Below are 21,031 nucleotides of genomic sequence, written 5' to 3'. Positions count from 1 at the left end.
TGTCAACTTCTTTCAATTCCCATTCAACTGGCTAATCAATCCTGTTCGTATTTAGGCCAGAGGAGCAGTGCAAAGTAACAGTGCTACTAATGTTGCTTGTCCTTTGCGTTTGTACATGAGGGAGTAGAGGCATGGCTTAGAGGAAACAATACTGAACTAGCTATGATGTCCTCTGTGGATCCATACATCAATATTTGGGGACGGAGATGTCAGTAATGTGCTGGTCTGCAGGATGAGATGCTTCTGTTACTAACATTCAGTATCTGGCTTGCTGAAGGATAAGTTGCACAGAGAAGCTAAAAATTCAGAAGTTCAGACTTTGATAATGGAATGATTTGCAATTCTTTTTTTTAAACATATCAAACACTTAATCTGCTATAAAACAAGCTGTGGTTTGCTCTGCCAAAGCTGGAAAGTTCCTGCAACTTGAATGTGACTTAAATCAGCCAGAGCCAAGGAGGAGGAGTTAAAGGGATGCAATATGTAGTAATTTCTGAGGTGAGCTGAAATAGTATTTCCATTTCGTACTTACTGCAACTCAGTGTATAAATAGTTTTGAAGAAGACTCTTCAGAATCCAAGGGTGGCTATTCTTAGTGCTATTATTCTTGTTATATTAGAGTACTATTGGAGTACTATTATTTCTATTATGTTGCTTCTCTAACTATTATATTTGAGTAGCACAAAAGCTAAGAGGATTGGAGCTGATATATAAGTAATGAACTGGTTCACATGCAAGGAACGATGTACATACTTACAACTGTCTTCTCCCTGCTCTTCCCACGACACAGAACAATACGAGTATGGCTGAAGAGAGACAGTGGACAATACTGGCCCAGTATCTATCACACAATGTCATGTAAGTACAATGTTGGAGAAGGTAAGTGATGGCCAAGCATAGCATGGGTTTTGTACCTGTGCTGTGTGTGGGAATACCTCCTTCCCATTTCCCCAAGTGCTGGATTCACTCAATCTTGAATTTGGGAACTTTGCACCAACTCTAGCTCAGACTTTAATTTGACACTAGCTGCCTAGTGGGTGAGACGTTAAGGCAGCATTCTGTCTCAATCAGATCCTTCACCAGGTAAATCACTGTGTGGATCTGCAGCTGTAGATGTTTCACATGCTGTCAGATGACTTGTCTGCCAAATAAGTGAGCTTTTCAAACTACTAGCTGAAAGTTCAGACATAAGAATATTCTTTGCTTTCCAAGGTGTGCATCTTCCCCCCCCCCCCCCCCCCAGCATTTAGGTTATGAAGAAAGCAATACTGAGTAGCAGCTTCAGTGTTGAGTAGATCTTGAGTGTCAGTGTGCTTTTTTGATTTTGAAACATCACTCTGCCTGGGTGCTTTGCTGTAACTTCTTTAATGTAGAGTTGCTACCTAGACACATACCACATATAAAAAGAGGGAATACAATGACAAAATAAAATGTCATACAGACAAAGGATAGTCTTTGGAATGACTCTTTCTGCAGTAATTTGTATACAAATATTAAATGAAGATCAAAGAATTGGACTCCTTGATGTTCTGTGTCTTTTCAGCTGGAGGCTGAGTAGCCTAGGATCTAGATTAGAAATGCCAACTGTAATCTTTTTTTCCCTAATAGTTGGTCTAAATTACAGCAGTTGCTCCATTTATCAATTTCCTAAATAGACTATTCAGATTGTGCTCTAAAAAGGTTTATACAAAATAAAGTATGCCTGTAGGTAGTTCCAAGGGATGGACTTGACCTCATGCAGTATGACCACTGTAATATTCCAGACTGTCCTGTCTGGCTTTAAATTTCGAAAAACACCTTCAAGGCCACATTTTCTGAGGGTCTTGGAGAAGATGGTATTAGTTTAGAACACTGTATCCTTCTCATCCTTGTAATTTGCAAGTTTAATGAGGACATTCTTCAGTGAAATTTTTTTTTCAAAATTTTCATTAGGATACTAATGTAATTTTGTTGTCATTGCTTTTCACTCTATTTTAGCTCTTAATTTCAAAAGAGGAAGTAGGTTTTTAGAGGTTTTCTGCTAAAAGAGATTGTATGTAATCTCAAAAACGTGAATCTCCTTAAAGTTGCAGATGTTGAGATGTGATTCTATATGAAGTTGACATGCGATTACATATTTCTGTCTAGCACTTTACTCTCTCTAATGTTACAGTCCTCAAATGTAAAGAACGAAATATTGTTCTTGTATACAACTCGGGTCCATTTGAGATAATTTTAGTGAGCTCAAGTTCTAAGTGTAACCAGCTGCACATGCTGTTGCTGCTAGCTAGGCTTTCAGCCTGTGTAAAATTCCTCTTACTGAGTTGCACCTTGTGGCAGGAAATCATGTTTACATATGGTTCCTAGCGGTATATCTGAGTTACTGTAGTAGTGTACCTTTCCTCAGCTTCACATATGGGAATTTAACTGTCTTACCAAGGGATATTATCTATGCAGACAAATTTCTATCAAGCTACTTAAGCTTAAACAGCTTTTGTCCTGAGTGAAAGAATTGGTTTTAGTAAGTCATTTATGTGTAGCCTAATACCTCTATTTCAATAACTGTAATGTGCTTGCTTTTTTTGACAGCGCCATGTTCAGCCATGGCTTATCATCATGACAGCAGACGAATATTTGTAGGCCAGGATAATGGAGCTATCATGGTAAGTTGCTGTGACTTTTCTTCAGAATGTAGATCAGAATTGCTTGGATTGTCTGTGAGCACCAGCTGTTGCTGGCAGCTGATAATTTGTTTTCTTTCCCTTCTTTTTGGAATGCAGCTACTACTAAATGGCTGAACTTCTTGGCAGTTCACCTGAGATGTACATGGGAGGACTGCAAATAAACAAGGGTTCTTCTGGCTAGATGTGAGCCAGCTAGCCTCAAGAAGTCATTGAGCCATTAGTGTAGCAGTGGACCCAAACAGTTACACTTCGTCAGGGAATTATTTTGAGGAGCACATTAAGCTGGGCAGAGTGCCATGGCGGTGCACTAGCAGGGGTTGTGAACTGCAGCTGGCTTGCATCTGGCCAGAAGTATGGATTTGCCTGTATCTCGCCATGCAGGTGTCTCTGGATTTTCTTGCTGCAGATCTTTTTATGATGTGGAAATTTCAACACTAGCTCTAAAATTACAAGAGGCAGGGTTGGTTTCTTTTCTTTCTGGGAAGTCTTCCTTCTGTCGTTCTATACTCTTGCTTTAATTGCTCTCCCTCTCCCAGAGAGCAGATACATATGGCAGAATAGAAAGTGGGTCTGTATTTTTCCTCTCTTTTCTTGGAAAAGGAGGGGAATCTTGTGACTCTCAAATGCTTTAGTGGTTTCCTTTCTCTATGAAAATAAGGTCAAAATAATAACTGTCCTATAAGGATCCACGGTACTGCATGAGTGTCATAAATAGTGATTTTACTGATAACTACTGTGAATAGCCTACACAGAACTACATAGCATAGTGACTCTAGTGATAACTACTTGAAATTGTAAGCTGAGACTTTTAAAATTTCAGTAAGCCTAATGGATCAAATAGAGAATACTCTCACTTAAGTCTGTCCATTATGAAGTCTCAGATACTTAAATCCTAAATACTACAAGATACAGTTTTGTTTGTTCCTGCTGGGGACAAATGAGGTCTTATCTCTTCTTATAATCTCCCTTTAGCAAACTCGGTTCTGAAAGGCTTCTCCCTTTTGAAAATGTGGTTCACTAATAACCTTAATTTACAGTTGGTGTGTCAGTGTGCTATGCTCCAGCCTGAGAAACTGCTAGTTTTTAGTGAGATATATTGCTGCTATGCAAATTTTGGCCTGTGAGGTTACTGCTTTTTTTTGGGTATCAATATTGCATATGTCACTGTGGTATCGTTTCTAACGGTTCCACTTTGCTTTTAGGAGTTTCATATTTCAGAGGACTTTAATAAGATGAACTTTGTGAAGACCTATCCAGGTAAACTGTTAACTGGTGTCTACACTAACATTTGTGTGAAGGGGAGGCATCTAAAATGCTTGGGAAGCTGGACATGGTCACAGATTAATCAAGTCCAAATATGCTTTAAATCTGACTGACCTTCTAGTTGTCACTTAGTTGGGGATAACTGCCATAAGATAAACATTCTGTTATTGAGTAATCCTCAGTCAGCTGAGTCTGAGTTGCAGTCATTACGTTCAGTACATCATTAGGCTGTGTGTGTAATGAGCCAGAACTAGTGAGTTCAGATTTTGCTCTTCAAGTGGTGTAGTTATACTGCATGAATGTCAGGGTAAGAGCTTTCTAAAGGTGCATTTTGGTATTTGCAATTTCCATCCTTACTTTCTGTAATCACTGGGCTTGGTTACTTCTAGCTGAAGATAAGAGTCCATGTCTTCTCTGTCATCTTGGGAGAGCAATAGGGATGAAAAAGATCTTATTTTTCTGCTACGTGGGGAATAGGGATTGTTCTAATATTTATGGAGATGCTAATTTCAGCATTTGTCTGCACATACTTAAAAGAAATACAAAACTCGATTGCTGGTTAGAATTGGAATATTAGTGTAAAAGGCCTGAAGGAGACTCTTAAAGACTGCAGATTATGTAGCAAAACAAAGTGCAGTTTGTCTTATGACTCCCTGACACTGATAGAAGCAACGTTCTTGCTTAGGAGAAAAAGACCTTGTTCTTAAAGCAACAAAACCCCCCTTTATCCCAAGGAAGATGACTTGGCAACTCAGTCAAGGGAAGCACTTGCATCTTGGGGAGCGGGGGGGGGCTTCTTTCTCTAATGCTCATGTAACTTCTTGCTTAGTAGCAGCATTCTGAACAAAGCTGGGTGGGATTTGGTTGCTGTCACAGGTAGCAGTTTGAGTGCTGTGGAGTAGATACACTTTCAGGTGCTTAAAAGCATGAATCTGAGCATAGCTCCCCTGGGGTCAGGAAAAGAGGCACTTAAAGCAATTAAGGGTTTTAGATGTGTTACATTACTCCCCAGAAGTCCTGGCCTAGCTACAGGAAGCTGAGGGTTTGCCTGCTCCTTAACCAGAGCGTCTTGGGTATCTGGGCTGAACTCAGCTTCTCTGTGGGAGAAAGGCTTAAATTAGCTGACTGACATGTTTGGTTCACATAAGCTATTCAGAAGGCAAATACCAAACAGAACAATGCTAACCTTTTAATTCAGCTTAGAGGCAAGTATAATACGATGGTAAAAACCTCTCCCTGGGGCACTGCTTAGATACCATCTTCAACCTACGTCTCTCTGAATTAGAACATAACACATCGCTTTGATTTTTAGCAAAAACTAGCCAGAATCTTTTTCTTCCCACAGCTCATCAGAATCGAGTGTCTGCTATTACTTTCTGCCTGACATCAGAGTGGGTTATCAGCACTGGTCATGACAAGTGTATCAGCTGGATGTGCACCAGGAGTGGGAGTATGCTTGGGAGACATTACTTCACCTCTTGGGCTTCATGTCTACAGTATCCTTTGAAAAATGATTGTTACTCTGAAAGTGGAAGAGTACTTTGTTCCTTTAGCTCAATTTGTTCCCTCCTTTTCATGTAAAAAGCTAGAGTGAAATCTCTTGCAAGTCTGCACACCTTTGTTCTGATTAGATGTTTAATACCTTTATTTCTGTTAGCTGTTGTTAGGTAGTAGAAGGAGATGTTGTGGCCTTGAGTTACAGAAATTGCAGTGTGTACTAGTTCCTAATTTTGAGACGTTTGTCTGTAGCATCTTGTGGAAGTGACTAGTAACGGTATCTATAGCCTGGCCTGCATACTTCCTAGGCAAGTCACTTTGTTCAACAGATGCCAGTGTCCATTTGAGTCCTTCTAGAGCAGAAAACATCATGAAGACCCTTTGGACTGCTTTCATTTTTCTGTCTTTGCTCATGTTAATCTTTTCTATCTTTAAGCTATGGGGTACGTTGAAACTTTATTCATTACTAGTAGTAATTTGTCTGTGTGCAGTTTGCTTTCCTGCAAATTGCTTCTAACTGCAGCATTTGTAGCTTAAGAACTCCAGTTGCCTATTCAGCTGTAAGTACTTCAGGGCATTCTTTAACCTATGTAAGAGACTTACAAACCCAGTAGCTTAAAATGTAGTTCATATATCAAAACTTGTGAGCATGAGTTAAATACTTTAAATTCTAAAACTATTTTTTAGCACTTGTTAATGGTGGCAGTTTAGATGTGGCTGGATAGTAATTGGAGGTACTGGTTGGTATATGAGGATTAATGGCAGTAATGTAGAAGTGGCATGATTTAAAAGCTGAAAGAGGTCAAGTGCATCTCTTGAAAAAATAAAGAACTCTCTAGAATTGCTGTATACCTGTGTAGTGCTAAGAAACTAGGAGGAAAGCTAACTGCTTGGTTGCCAGCAGTATGTCTAGCCTTCTGAGGTCTCCTATCTGTGCAGACCCTGCCTTACTGACTGAAGCGCTGACAGGTTTGTATTGTACTGTTGCTCTTTTTTGCTGTCTTTGTGTTAGAGTTCAGGGGAGTTGTGTCCCACAAAACATTTCATGTACAGCTCACCTCAGCTGAATGCAGCACAGAACTGGGTTAATATTGAGGTGTGTGTGTGTTAGGAGACTAGCTCATAGAACAGTCTGGTGCCTCTGAGCTTCACTATTTGAATTCAATGGGTTCTATAGCTAACACTATTGCAAATAATAGAACAGTTTATTATGAAAATGGAGAAAAGAATATGACCTTTTCTATCACGATAAAAATAAATTTCCACTGAACACCATGGCATTTGAAAATGCATTATAATTGATCCTGCCTTTGTACTTGTGTTTGGAAGAACTAGCTTTCTGGTGTGTGTACTAGGTGTTTGATCTCCCTATCGGGAGGTTCCTTAGGAGTTACTTGTTAATGATCTTATGTGTAAGCTTCTGAAAAACACAGCAGAGTGCCTTTTCTTTACTGGATTAGTGGGGATAATGCTAGCCTGAACTTCCAAGATGAAGAAAGGGTCACATGTTCAGGGACTTAGTGGATTTCTTGAAAACGAATTGTTTATCTGAAGATTCTGAAGGCTTAAGAGATTTCAGAATGTCATCAAATGGGAAAACTTCTGCTTTTTCACTTATGGTGGTGGGCTTTTTGCTACACTGACTTTTTAAAGTTAGTCTTTTCTGTTGTGTAGAATAGACTACTTTGCTAGCTGCTGCTTGTGTTTTTGTGTGGCTCCAGGAGGACAGGTGAGTTTAGACACAATTCTTGGGTTATATGGTGTCAGCTGTATGGGTTTTTCGTAGCTCTTGCTTATATCTTGAATACCAAGTCTTCTAAAGGTGGCGAGTGATCTAGTTCCATCCAGCTTGCTATGCTTTAGTTTCTGGAGACAGTAGTTCCATAGTGACAAAAACTGAGTATCAGAAACTGTTATGATGTACAATGCTTTTGCCAAACGTGCCACGTTGTTAATAGATCCCATGTTAGGATGTGGTGTGGCTTTTATGTCAGTGTTAAATGACAGAACCCTTTCTGAAATACATTTGTCTTCGATACCATGCTTAAGGACCTGCATCAGTAAACTTGAAAGTGCAGAGAACAGAACAAAAAATTAGATGGTCTTACCTTCTCAGTAGCTAGAACATTGTGAGTATACTTCCACTGTAAGGTAAACTAGCTGTGGAGGGTCAGCATCCTTGTATCTTAGTTTTCCTATCCTGGGGGCATCAACTAGTATAACACACTAGAAAACTAAGAGTTTGTAAGAGCAGATCCTAGGTAAGACTGAATGCCACCCAATGTCCAGTGAGGCGCTCCTAATGGTAGCTCTGCACTGCAACAGTGGAGAGTTCTGAGAAGCCTGAGGAGTTCTGGCATCTCTTGTAGAAGATCATGAGTGTGTTCTGTAAATATCTGCTAGAAAGGGTCTAAATCTACTTGGCTTGCCTTAAACTAGGGGATGGATTATCTCATGGCTTCTCCAGTGGCTTTCTAAAACTTTTCTCACTTATTTTCCATGCTATCTTACTTGCACGTGTAGGGAAGTGTGAGGTGAAGAGAGGAATGAAAAAGGTTTAACTCTTACAGTCTCCAACCCCTTTAGAAGTAGTTACGTAAATATTTATCTGGCATATTAAAATGTTCTTTTCCAATTTGTTTAGACTCTGTAGCTGACAGCTGTGCTATGTTTCAGTCCCATAAAATACTCTTAAGAGCAAATGAGGCTTCTCCTTGATTGGTGTTCAGATATGATCATGAAACTCAGCATGCATTTGTTGGTGATTATTCTGGACAGATCACTCTCCTGAAGCTTGAGCAGAACACATGCTCAGTTATCACAACACTCAAAGGGCATGAAGGTAAACTCACTCTTCCTCTTAATTCCACTTGACCCAGATTATAGTACCTCTTTGTAATCGGGGTGAGATGTTCAGTTGGATATCTACCTTTTAAGGATAGATACTGGATAAACAACTGGTGCCGGGTAGTAGTTATCAAAGCTGTTCAAAGCTGTACATATGACTATCTCTTAAAGAACAGACACATTCTTGCTACCTTAACCTTATAAATACTGACAGGTATTTTTATTATAGCTGAAAAATAAAGGTAAACATATGCATTCAATTAAACACAAGTTATCCACTAGATGGCCACCTTTAGCCTCCTTCACATTGAAAAGAAAGGACGAGAATGTGTTACTTTCCCCCTCCCCCCCGGAGACCTTGTGGTACTATAATAATACCTAAAGCAGCTTTAGCAACCCCCAATCTAGATTCTAAAAAGCCACTTAATTCTTCCCGGTGCAGACTTTGCTGTTCTGATTGGTCTTCATGAAACTCTAGTTGAGTTTCCTATGTTTAGCTGAAACTAAGCTATATGCAGGAAATCTAGAGGGCCTTTTAGAATCAAAACCGTCTAGTCAAAGACAAATCTCATCCTGTGTCATATAGCCAAAGTCCTTACATCAAATGAAGAACCAAGTAGTCTGTAACATGATATGGAGCCACTGTGTGCTGTAATGAGCAAGAATGCAAATCACAGAAGAATGTGTCATTTAATAATATGCTGAGAGAAATAAACAAGACTTAATGCCTCTTCCCATGTGGTACTGTCAACTTTCTAATCAGCTGACTAGTTTGCATTTGGGTAGGGATGAATTACTGTGTCATGAGTCTCTGACCCACTGGAAAAGGCTGCCTTGTTTAATAGCTGTAAGTATAGAATAGACTTTAAAGCTGGGTAGACTCCTGATTTACAGATTACTGTAAAACGATAAATGCCTCTTCTGCTTTCAAGCAGAATTTCAGATTGCTTCAGTTAAGAGCAAAATGATTCTCCTGGCCCTATAGACTCTTTTACCTCTGTATGCTTTTGCACTAGTCTGTGTTCAAATGCAACTCCTTGATAGATATTATTGTTAGTCTGAAAGCAGTATGTCTTGATGTGGCACTATGCATAGTGCATATTCTGTCTATTGAGTTGCAGTGGGCTTCCAAGCACCAACTTGGTGTGCTGCCCGCATAGCAGACAACTTTGGCTTACATACAAGTTCCCTAAGGGGATTGTGATCCTCAAAACAAGAATTGATCTAGTATAAAAGATGATTAAATTTGAGGGGCAGAAACAGGTTTTTCTTCAGTTGGTGTAATAGTAGCTACTTCATCTTTTTTCCTTTTTTTTTTTTTTTTTTAAAGGCAAAACAGATTCTGTGTAAACTTTTTCCCTCCACAGTATTTGTGTAATATTCTCAAGGCCTGGTAACTCTAAACTTAAATGGCATCTAGTTCTTCTCTGAGTGCAGCTGTGTTTGCCAGGCTTCAGAAGTCTGACTTGTTTCCTTTCTAGCTCTTGCCTTACTGTGACTTCATAAGCAAGCAGTGTTTGCTTTGCAGTTTAAATGGTTTTAGAGCTTGTCCTTCAAGAGCTAGATTCCAGAATTCTCCATATTTAACAGCCTACTCTTTAATGCTGAGATAATACTCAAACTGCCTTTTATGGTGCAGATGCTCACTGTTTTCTGAGACAACTATTTCCAAATGGGTCAGTCTGAAAACAGTGTAGCCCTAAAGGAGGCAAGAAAAATCTCTTGCTCCAGAGAGCTGGAAAGGACTGATTTGGGCTGTAATTACCATTCATCTTGCTTTCAGACTACAAGGCTTTTGATGACAACTGAGCAATGGAAGGATGCTTTGAAGGGAAGGATGTCTTTAAGGGAATAAAATGTTCCTGCAACTTCAAAACTATAGGTGGCATGAGTGACAAAATTACTTCTTTAGTCTCCTAAAGGGTTTAGTCTCCTAAATGGGTTTAGTATAAAGCTGCTACTCTCAGATGACTAATTTCTTTCTATGTCTGACTAATGAGGTGCACAGCCAGGTTGGGCCTTCTGAAATCCAGCTTTGTAATTTAGTAAGTAGTGGCCGGATTTGCGAACAGCAGTGAAACTGTCACTTAGTTTCTTATTCCAACTATTTTAAGGTTGTAAATGGTTATGTAAGGGAGTTGGTTTACCTGTGAACACTGCATGCTGTCCTGCAACCACTGACCAAGCACCTTACTATATTGTAGATACAGATACCTACTAGTATTGTAGGTACTAGTCTCTGCTTGGCAAGTTTTAATAGTTTTCATCTTCCAAAGGTCACATAGCAGCCTGCCGACTCTTAAAACCAACTACCTAAATACAAGGGGCAGAAAGCTAGTAATTTGAACTTTCTGGCTTATGCTTTGCGTCTAACTTTCTTCTTAGGGATGTTTCGTTCTGTTGTCAAATGCTCTTTGCCTCTCTAGCAGGACTGTATCTTGCTGTTGCATGCTGTCCTTTGCCTTAAGGCTTTCAATATCTGTTACTGTAGTAAGGGAGTACCTCAGGTTTCACTTTAATGACCCAGAAGAGCATCACTGTGTTGGGGAGTGGCTCCCTTAGATCTAACTACAGAATGTTCTTTCCTAGGAAGTATTACTTCCCTGTGGTGGGATCCTGTTCAACGACTGCTCTTCTCAGGTGCCTCTGATCACAGCATTATCATGTGGGATATTGGTGGAAGGAAGGGGAGAACACTGCTGCTCCAGGGACATCAGTATGTAACGGTGTCTTATTTTTCCTACATGTTCTGTAATGAACACAGAGTCCCAGGAAGACTAAATAGCATGGCAAGATATTTGAATCTTTGTGAATAATGGAGAAAATAACTTTTTCCAGAACTCTGAGGCCTTTGAGCGGGAAGAAGGATAATCAGTACTAGGAAAGCATTACTGATAAATCTTTTTTTTTTGCTCATGTTTGATACTTCTAAACCATGGATAATGAGAATATAACATAAAAGTAGGTTATAGAAAGAGGTGGGTAAAAATCCTGAATCATCTTGCTTGGACATTATGTAAAAGTTGCATGTTTCTGTATTGTAAATACTTCACTGAGTTGCCTGTGAGGGTGGGGCTAGAAACTTAATGTATAAGCATGTTTGTGTACCCATGTAGAATAAGCTTCAATATGTTCCTGTTCTCTGTCTCTTTCTATCAGTGAGGTGATAAACTGATTGGCTAAATTACAGGGGTGGTCTCCCAACTTCAGAAGAGCGTGTCACATCTCCACTGTTCTGTGGATTAGGTAGTTAGTTGTCTGTATTTAATCAACTTTATTTTTACAGAGACACAACACTAGTTGCCATTTTTAAATCTAGGGCCTCAATTCAGTCTGACAGGCAGTTCACCACTGAAGATATATTCTACTTAGAAATGCAGTGGTAGTAGAGATCTTGTTTATGTTTAAAGATGTATTTGTGTAGTGCATTCTCCTCTTGTCTAATTCCATAGATGCCTCCATCCACCTTTGATCAAGACTGATAGCCTTAGCCCTAGAACTCTTGTTAAATCTTGAGGATTTAGTTTTATGGCTAAAGAACTAATAATAGAGTACTGGTAACAAAAAAGTAACCGAAGTCAGTGACTGGAGGACTTTATACTGCTGTTACTGCTGCATCATGTGTCCTGGTGAAGACTTATAACACTGTTAGTTTCTCTTCAAACATCACACTTAGCATCAAACTTCATACTGAATGGGAAAGTAAGTTTTTCTGTGAAGCAGAATGGCTTTTAAAATTCAACTTAGATGTTGCAAAGCAGTCTAATACTGTTGAGATCCTTTGTTTAGTTTCTTAGGGTAGACTTTTATTTTGTCATGACTTTCTTTAGGATTAAACTGTTTTATTGGTGAATGCATGTTTTGCTTTGCAGCTACAGACTTACTTATTGTGATTTGTTAGCAAAAGTGGAAGCGCTGTCTGCTTCCTAGCTGTACCTTGAAACAAATATTTCTCTTTATTTTTCCAGTCATCTCTGTTTTGATAACTGGCTCTCCTTGCCAACACAGAATAGTATTTGCACACACACTCTGAGCCAGTTGACACCCAGCTCACTGTCAATGCTTACTGCCAGCAAATGTTAACATGGAACTGTACCTCTGGTATTCTGGTCAAGCCTGTAAGAACACTGTTATAGGCAACGTCCTGATGCTAGGGTAGTGCTTAGGTGACAGCATCTGTTCACTCATCTTCATAGCTCTACTTAGTAGACTTAGCAAAGTGTTTGGAAATCAGTTTTGGCTTCCTAGGTAGCTTTACAAGGATAAATCGGGGTTTACTGGGAAACTAAGCTTTGTTTAAATACCTATGGGTAAATAGTGTCTACTTTGTTTGCAGTGACAAGGTGCAGGCTATCTGTTACATCCAGCTGACACGACAGCTTGTATCTTGTTCAGCTGATGGGGGAATTGCTGTTTGGAACATGGATATCAGCCGAGAAGAGGTAAGATCATGTCCTAGGTCAAAGATTTTTTTTTTAATTTTTTTTTTTTCCCCTTTTCAGTGGCTGATGGGGCTTTGCTTAATCAGTTCTGCAGGCTGTTTTCCTCACATTGCCTGAAACTTTAAAGCTGAATGGTATTATTAAAACCTGCTCTCTTCTAGTGACTGTCCATACTGCATTGTAGTAGATGGATTCCCAGAACAGGAGAAGTGCAGCACAGGCTTGGGACTGCTTAGAGTCTTATCTCGATGAGACACGTTCACTGGAATAGCTACAGCCCTTGCTGCTGGAACACTCTAAAGCAGGCAAGCTTTTGCAGTAGAGAAACCAACGGACTGTGCTTCAACAGTCTTGAAATAAGTTCTCAACTCATGTCAAAGTAGGTAAAGAAGTGAGATGCTGTTTTTGAGATGCAGTTCAGAATGTAGAGGTTCAGTTCTCAGACAACTTTTTTTTTTTAAAGGCCTCAGTACACAGCAACTGAGCCTGCCATGCACATTCTTCCTGCATAAGTTCATATCCATCATAGGAGCTGAAAAGATGTATATTACTACTATCTTTGGTTAAACCATAATTATAGGAGTTCGTTTTGGTTGCCCCCATAAAGCCCATTTAAGGCTTAGACTTTCTTGCCTTGTTGCTTTGCCTTAAATGCAGGTGTCATGCTTAAGAACTGTTTTCTGACATATGTTGAGCTGTTACCTTAAACACACTAAATGCTGTATGAGATGCTCCTAACATTTTCAGCATGATGATCTCTCTTTAAAACTTCTGTGGTATTATGAAACTTCGTAGTTGCAAGGAATTGACCTATAATACCATTAGGAAAACAAGATGTGGCCATTTCTGTTCTGGATCTGCACGCAATAATTAAGGGATCTTCTAAATAATAGACAGTTTTAATACAATTAAAATAATATGGTTAACTTAGAACAGCTGTGATGTCTCAGAACTCACTGGAAAAACATAATCAAGCCCAATCCAAAAGAAAAGAAACTAAATGTTTGAAGGATGATGAACATACTGCCTCTGAAGCATTAGCTAGTGAGTCATGTTATAGGGTATCTTCAAATATGCACTAATGCATATAAGACTAGAAGACAGACTTTCTTGATTAGAAGGAATGGTAACTCCACTGACACCTGTACTATTGATCTTGGGCAGTTCCAACTGTATGTTGGTAATAGTGTTGGTAGTGTTGGCAGGTTTTTACCTCCTATTTAATGCCTGAAATTAAGATGAAAAGAATAGGAAGATATCCTGTTTTTCTGTTAGAGGGAGCCAGAAAGTGGATTGTCTTCTCAAAAATACTATTAAGTGAAAACTACTATTGTAAGTAACTGAAAGAAGCAATATAGAACATCTGACTTGGTGAAGAGGCAACTCATTTCCTCTACTCTCCTCCCCACCGCCCACACTGGACTTGTTACTACCCTTTACAATATTTTCCACTAGCATGGGGGAAGAAAGGGGATGCAATCAAGGTTGAAGATGTAAGAACTGGACATCTGGTATTAATAAATATTCATGGAGAGATGGTGGTACAACTGACAATGCTATTGTTTTATTACTGTCAACAATGGATGTAAGTGAACTGAGGAGAAAAGCTTCTTTGTTGTTCCAGCTTTCCTCCTGTTGGGTTTCAGGGAGACTCCTCCATCAGATGTATAAAGTTGTATAGAATATACATGTTCTAATTCAAGTCTATGTACTAAAAATATTGTGCCTGTCTTTCTACCCCTTACAAGGATGCTCAGTTAAAGTATCTGAGAGTGTTGAAATGTGTGAAAGATCTAACTATTTTCATTTGGCCTAGTCCATTTATGGCAGGAAAAATATGTGGGTGGGAGAAGGGATGCTTAATGAAGATGTGGGCAGGATGGAAAATGCAGATGAGTTCTTAATTATTTCAAACTGCAATCCTAGGGAAGCAGAAAAGATACTTACTTCCAGAATTTACTTCTGGACCCTCCCTCTTAGAGGGGATGACTGCCTTATAACTTCTACAACTTGGATTACACTAGCCCTTAAAAATCATCTAAGCAACCAGAGCAGAAGTCTTTGAATGCCTGCAGCAAGTTTAATAACTTAGATGCTTGAATTAGTTTTCTTTTTAAGGCAGTAACATAACATACTGCTGTGGGCCTAAAAAGTATAGGAGGTGTGTAGGTAATAAATAACTGTAGTCTTGGGTTTTGGGTTTTTTGTACTAAACTTCCTATGTACTATACCCTAGGCAATCTATTGTTGTAATGTCCAGAGCTGAGATAGGGCATCTTTCCAAGTAAAACTTTACTTTTGGTTCTTAAAACAAACTTCCTTGGCTGTCATATGAGGAAAAATAATTCTGATTGCTTGCATGTCTTGCTCTTTTGTAGGCTCCTCAATGGCTAGAAAGTGATTCGTGTCAGAAGTGTGAACAACCTTTCTTCTGGAATATAAAGCAAATGTGGGACACAAAGACATTAGGGTTGAGACAGGTGAGATCACTGGTTTGAATGCTTAGCTGTACTTCAGCACTTAAGCAAAATGCAAACAGAAAACCACTAAAGCTGTTAGATCTTTTAAACTGTTGGTATTTTTGCTTCTTTGAAGTGAGGGTTTATTGAGAGGTCACAGCTTCTAAGCAGTGCTAAGAAATTTCCAAATTCTATGGAAAGTGTTGCATCAAACTTCTATCATGGGGTAAAGCAGGCTGTGCTGGGAGTGCTCTGTTGAATTTCTCTGAATATTTCTGTGCACTGGAGCTGTGGACAGCTAATCCTCAAGTGTTGTGTAAAGTGGCACACAGTGCCCAATAACTGAGCAAACTGCAGCCTAACATGTTGTAGGGCACTCATTTCAGTGAAGCAGTGATGGCCCTGCTCTTACTGGGCTAGAATGTGAAAGCTTTCCAGATAGTTTTCTTTTTAGAGGGACTGGACAGGCACCAAGACACTCATCTGTTTCTGGCTTTCTTAGACTGTTATTTCCTTGGTTGCTTGTGCAGCCCTCTTTTTCTCCTGCTCCCAGAAGGAGCTTGCAAAAGGAGAAGAGGATGGACAGGGAGAATATGGAGGTAAACCCATTAGTGGCCAACAAGACTGTTCACAACTCCAGAGTCCTTGGTCTTTGGTTGAAGTAACAGAAGACTTCCTAACAGGTTGCTTCCTAACAGGTTGCCAAACAGAAGCATTGTTGTTCAGTGAACACCTGGTAAGGTGGTCGAGTGGCACAATATAGTGGTTTGTTTGTTTGTTTTCTTCTTCCTCCATGAAGCATCATTGCAGAAAATGTGGGCAAGCAGTGTGTGGCAAGTGCAGTACCAAACGGTCAAGTTACCCAATCATGGGATTTGAGTTCCAGGTCCGCGTCTGTGATTCCTGTTTTGAGTCAATCAAGGATGAAGAGTGAGTATTAAGGAGTAATAAATTAGAGTAATACTGCTGAGGTGCGGAAACACTCGTGCTTGCTCCACATCCACACACAATGCTACACCAACATGCCAAGCTGACTCTCTGCTAATAGGCCACCTTTGCCTTGGGCACTCAAAGCGTTACAATGGCAGAGATCCCTCAACTGGCTGTGCAAGCTGATTTGGATCAGATGTGGTATTACCACTTTTTTTTATCCACTTTATTTCTTCTTTTCCATGAGCCCAGATCTAGAGTTAAAACATATTTGTCTCAAGATTTCTGTTTAGGTAAAGGCTATTGATTGCACTTAAAATTGCTAAATGGGTGCCTGACAATGCATCACAGCTGCCAGGGTGTACGTGCATTAGTTCATGTACACTTACTGAAAACCATTTCTACCGGAATATTCTTCACAGCCCAATGTGATTTTCTCCATGCAAGCATATTGGGTTAAACATCATTTGCTGTCTCATTAAACTCTTCTTAGCAATGAAGGAACCCCCTTTTTATCTTGGTATGAACAGCACTTAACTGTTCACTGTCTTGTCACCTTGGACACCTGGAGTGCTAAAGGACCAAAGTAATCAGATGCCAATTTTGGGGGTGTTTGGGCTTTTTTTTTGTTTTGTTGTTGTTTGTTGGTTTCTTTGGTTGGTGGGGGTTTTTGTTTGTTTGGGTTTTTTTGAAAGGGAGGTGCTGTGTCCTAGTTGACTCACTATAGCCAGCAGGAAAAAATGTAGCTGAGCTTGACTTTATAACCAAGAGTAGAATTTTTTACTAATGCAGTGTCCCACTTCTGCTCTAGTATTATTAACAGTCAGGCTGCAGAAGACCAGGAAACGTCACACCTGTATAACTACACAAGCAATGCCTTAGCATGAGTTGCTAATTTAATTCTGTCCCCTTTAATATGGCACTGCAGTTCTCAGGACTGATTTATTAGTACTTGAGCAACTTAATTTTCTTCTAAGTTTATTTTGCACTGCTATAATGATGCCATCCAGCTTCATCTGATGGCTGGCTTTCATTGGAATTGTTCTCATGCAGCCGTACTTCCTTGGCAACATTTCATGAAGGAAAACACAACATTTCACACATGTCCATGGACATCTCCAGAGGGCTAATGGTGACTTGTGGGAGTGACCGGATTGTGAAGGTATTCATGTACCTCTTTCCTGCATTTATTAGAGATATTTAATAGAGAACTAATGTTTGTATATACTTTTTTCTTTCTGACAACTGTTGCTACAAAGCTAACTGTTGTGGGCAGCAAGAATCGTATTTGTTGCAGACTGTTCTTCCTGCAGCTGAATGAGGAAATGACCTGTAACTCTACTGTATGGAGTCCAGCTGTCAGAACTGATTACTGTTGGTGTCCTCTGGACAAACAAAGCAGGCATCAGCAGTAGGAGAATCTGCCAGTGCCCTTAAAGACACAGACATGATGAAACGTGCAGGTGTCCTTTACTCTGAGCTCCCTGGCTTCTTGGAGCATTGCCACTAAAAGCCCTAAAAGGTTATGAGACAGTGATATGGAAATCAGACTGATCTAGAATGTTGCTGTGATTAAGCTATACATCTGCCATGCATGTCAGAACTGTTCCATTCTGTCCCTGTTTTTCTGTAAGCATGTTTATAACAAACTGCATAGCACTTTTTAAAACAGACCTACAGAGAACTGCTAGAAGATTCTCTTAAGCCCTAAGTTTGGCTTTTGGTTTGTAACTCTTTATGACATTTTCCTCAAGTATAGTTTAAACAGGATTTGTTACCTTGTGTCCAGGGAGGACTTTATGTTTGCTTCTATGTCTCTTACAGAAATACCTCTTAGGTCTTGTAATAATGCTATGTAATTCTCCACAATATTTTCTTCCAGATCTGGGACATGACACCAGTAGTTGGTTGCAGCCTTGCAACTGGCTTCTCTTCACGCTGATCTCATACCTGACAGGTTTATGCACCTTATGTACAGCAATATGCACCGAATGAATGGAATCCTTCTTAAGAATATTACTGCAAACACTGGTTGCTTGATTCTTCTCCTGCTGCTGTTCCAGGATGGACAGTCACCTTTGTAGAGCATGGCTTTTCTGTTGGGCTCACCAGGAATCTCCTTGGTGCGGAAGTGCAGTTTTGCAGCCTCTTGGACTAACGTAAAATGGCTTACCTGCAATATGACACCTTGATGAAAGGACCTGTTGTTTCTCGGTTTACATATGTAGTGTTAACAATGTGCTATCTCTGCTGATATATCTTGTACAGATACCTTGTAGCTAAAACATTATCAGAGTAAAATTAGTGTAGTAAATTCAGTTTGTGCAAATAGTAAAATAACTTATTCTCTCTTCCAAAAAGCAGTTCTGTAGAAATACTTTTGAGCAGTCACTGTCTAAACTGCCTCCAAAAGGTATGTTGGTTATTCCTATGGAAGGAGGAGATACTTCAAAGTGGCAGGTAGCTTCTTTCAGATGAGACAGTAAGAGAATCTTTTATCACACAAGATTTCCTTTATTGGCTTTCTTGTAGTGTTTGTCTTCAAGTTCATTTATTAGTGAAACCACTTTTGTGGGACAACTGTTCTGTTTAGGTAGCTGGTGAGTCTTCAAACAATTCTAGGCTCTTTAAGTAGTGTTTTAGCATAGCTAATAAACTTCTGTAGTTCTTACGAAAACATGCAGCCCTGCTATTCTATTTTAAAGACAGGCCGTAGGTATGAGCCATATACTTTGACAACTCTATAATGCTGTTAGAATGGGAAGCTAAGCAAATCTGCCTTGTTAAATGTAATGGCTAAGAAAAAATGGCCAGCTAAATTTTAGAGACTTTTTCCTGTGGAAAGGCTGATGTTTCTTTAATGGTAGGGAACCTGTCTCAAAGTGCAACATAAATTCAAATACTGCCTTGGTGTTGCTTAAAACAGATAAATACTGAGCAATAATTACTGAGGTACAGAACAGATGCTTTTTTCCCTGCACCTAGGTCTGTTAATCCTGAGATCTCTATATTGGTCCTTCCCTGTTTCAAAGCTGAGAAGTATGAAGAGCTGGGAGGCTTTTATGCCTGTGCGGTTGGCCTGTGCAGGAAATAACTATTGAGATATTGTCAATAAATTGGTCTGTCAGTTGTGTGAATTTCCTACATTTGAACACTGTAAGAAGAATTTATTTTGAAACTTTGAAAGCTAAGGTAATATGTCACAGAGTTTAAGCTTGGAGCTGTTCAGATTTTTCTGAAAACAGATGCATATGTGTGAGCACAAAATATGTGGGTAGGTCAGCTGGCCTGGAATAGGTAGCATTGCACAACTATCAAAGGTAATAGTCTCTTTCTGGTAGAGGACTTAAGGGTTAGACTGTCTTTATTTACAGCAACAATCAAGTGGTGCTATGAGTGTTAGTGAATTCAAGTCCTAGGTGTGTAACTTGACACTAATAACTGCACTGGACCATGCTGTAGGCTGAAATAGATGAAGATCGTGGTATTGTTAATACGTCATGATTCACTTGCATTTTAAGCCAAAAAGCTGATAGTCTCCAAAGGGCATTAGAATCCAGAATATGTTAGTTACTATTATTTTGGATCTGGCTTTGTCTGCCTTTCCATGGGCCTTCTCTGGAAGTTTTGCAAAGACTCTTTTAATTTGCTAGGCTTATTGGGCCACTGAAGAATAAACAAATCCCTCTTTTGTGGGAATCCCAGACCTTGTCTTGCCTTCAATTTGGGATTTAGCACTTGTCACACTGATTTGATTCGTCCCTCGCTACATGCTGTATAGCCTATGTTTTTTGTGAAGGCTTATTTCTAAGCTATTGAGAGAAAATCAACTTGTACTGGAAAAAAGTTGCAGCTTTCTGCTCTGAAGGCCTTCACCCTTGTAAATTAGGAAGGGAACTGAATGGTTGAAGGGGTCAATAAGCCCTGATAATGCTCTGCATTCACTTTCAGACTTCTTCCTATCTTGCTCTGGAAGAGAATGAAAGCCTTCTTACTTGCAGCACGTAAGGCAGAACATGAGTTACATTGCTAGGACTGTTTAAGATCCTCCTGTGGTAGGTAAGGAGGATCTAGGGTCATGAGTTAAGCTGGGAGATTGATGTAGATGTGGGATGAATAACATATTTTTCAAACCAGATCTTCTGAAACACACCAGTGATACTGAGGTGTAACTCCTTTGCAGCTAGCACTCCTGAGCTTCAGCTTTTTTAGTTCTGATTAGTTGATGTGCCCCCTGCTCAGCATGCAGCTCACCCCCTTCCCTGTGAATACTTCCTCTGCTTCTTTACATTACAGTTTTGCCACTAGATAATATATTCTCTACTACATATTGTTAAACCTAAGGAATCTATTTTCTATAATTGATATACTTAAAGATAGTGTCAGTTCAGATATAACAAGACAATTATGGCTGCTAAATCATTAGTCATTTAAGTATACTCTTGGTGTTGAATCAGTAATGCTTACAAACCACTAAAGAGATAGTGGTTTTGTTTAAAAACAACTATTTTGAAGGCACATACTCTCTCATGAAACTGAACATACTTCAACTATCAGCTCAAGTGTGCAATTACTGAGAAGGCTTGATTTGAAGCATTACCAATCTTGCTTGTATAACCTCCTTCACTGGTGCAGGGAAGGGCAGCAAAGGGTACTAATATGTGGTAATTATTTACTAGTTGTATTTCTGTACCCTGCATAGTTAAGAGATGCTAGATAAATCTGTCCCTTGCTCCTTCTTGTCTGTTTTTTAAACTTTGATTACATGTACAATAAAATATTTCTTGATATTCACTTAGTCTATTTGGATGATCCATCTCTTCTTCCATTCTGTGAATGCACAATCCCCATTGTATATTCTGGCTCCTCCTTTACATGGCCCATGTCCAAATTCTATGTTGGTGGGAGAGCTTGTCAGATGTGTTGTATT

General features: G+C 39.5%; 1 protein-coding gene across 2 annotated transcripts in view; it reads left to right on the top strand.

The window, feature by feature from the left end:
• WDFY1 (WD repeat and FYVE domain containing 1) overlaps positions 1 to 20,866 on the top strand; it is a 28,359-nt gene extending 7,493 nt beyond the window's left edge. Inside the window, exons 2-12 of one of the 2 annotated variants that reach the window (XM_072866842.1) lie at positions 791 to 858; positions 2,569 to 2,642; positions 3,866 to 3,920; positions 5,272 to 5,422; positions 8,153 to 8,265; positions 10,860 to 10,986; positions 12,607 to 12,712; positions 15,091 to 15,192; positions 15,971 to 16,101; positions 17,155 to 17,263; positions 17,984 to 20,866. In XM_072866842.1, coding sequence (XP_072722943.1) covers positions 791 to 858; positions 2,569 to 2,642; positions 3,866 to 3,920; positions 5,272 to 5,422; positions 8,153 to 8,265; positions 10,860 to 10,986; positions 12,607 to 12,712; positions 15,091 to 15,192; positions 15,971 to 16,101; positions 17,155 to 17,263; positions 17,984 to 18,043 — 1,096 coding nt within the window. In that variant the 3' untranslated portion in view covers positions 18,044 to 20,866. The remainder of the gene's footprint in view (positions 1 to 790; positions 859 to 2,568; positions 2,643 to 3,865; positions 3,921 to 5,271; positions 5,423 to 8,152; positions 8,266 to 10,859; positions 10,987 to 12,606; positions 12,713 to 15,090; positions 15,193 to 15,970; positions 16,102 to 17,154; positions 17,264 to 17,983) is intronic. The other variant, XM_072866841.1, reaches the window with a different exon arrangement.
• The last annotated feature ends 165 nt before the right edge of the window (positions 20,867 to 21,031 follow it).

The sequence above is a fragment of the Ciconia boyciana genome, chromosome 7 (assembly GCF_034638445.1).
Source record: "Ciconia boyciana chromosome 7, ASM3463844v1, whole genome shotgun sequence".
Classification (NCBI taxonomy): domain Eukaryota; kingdom Metazoa; phylum Chordata; class Aves; order Ciconiiformes; family Ciconiidae; genus Ciconia; species Ciconia boyciana.
Note: the sequence above shows the minus strand (reverse complement) of the source record. Positions and strands in the feature narration are given on the sequence as shown.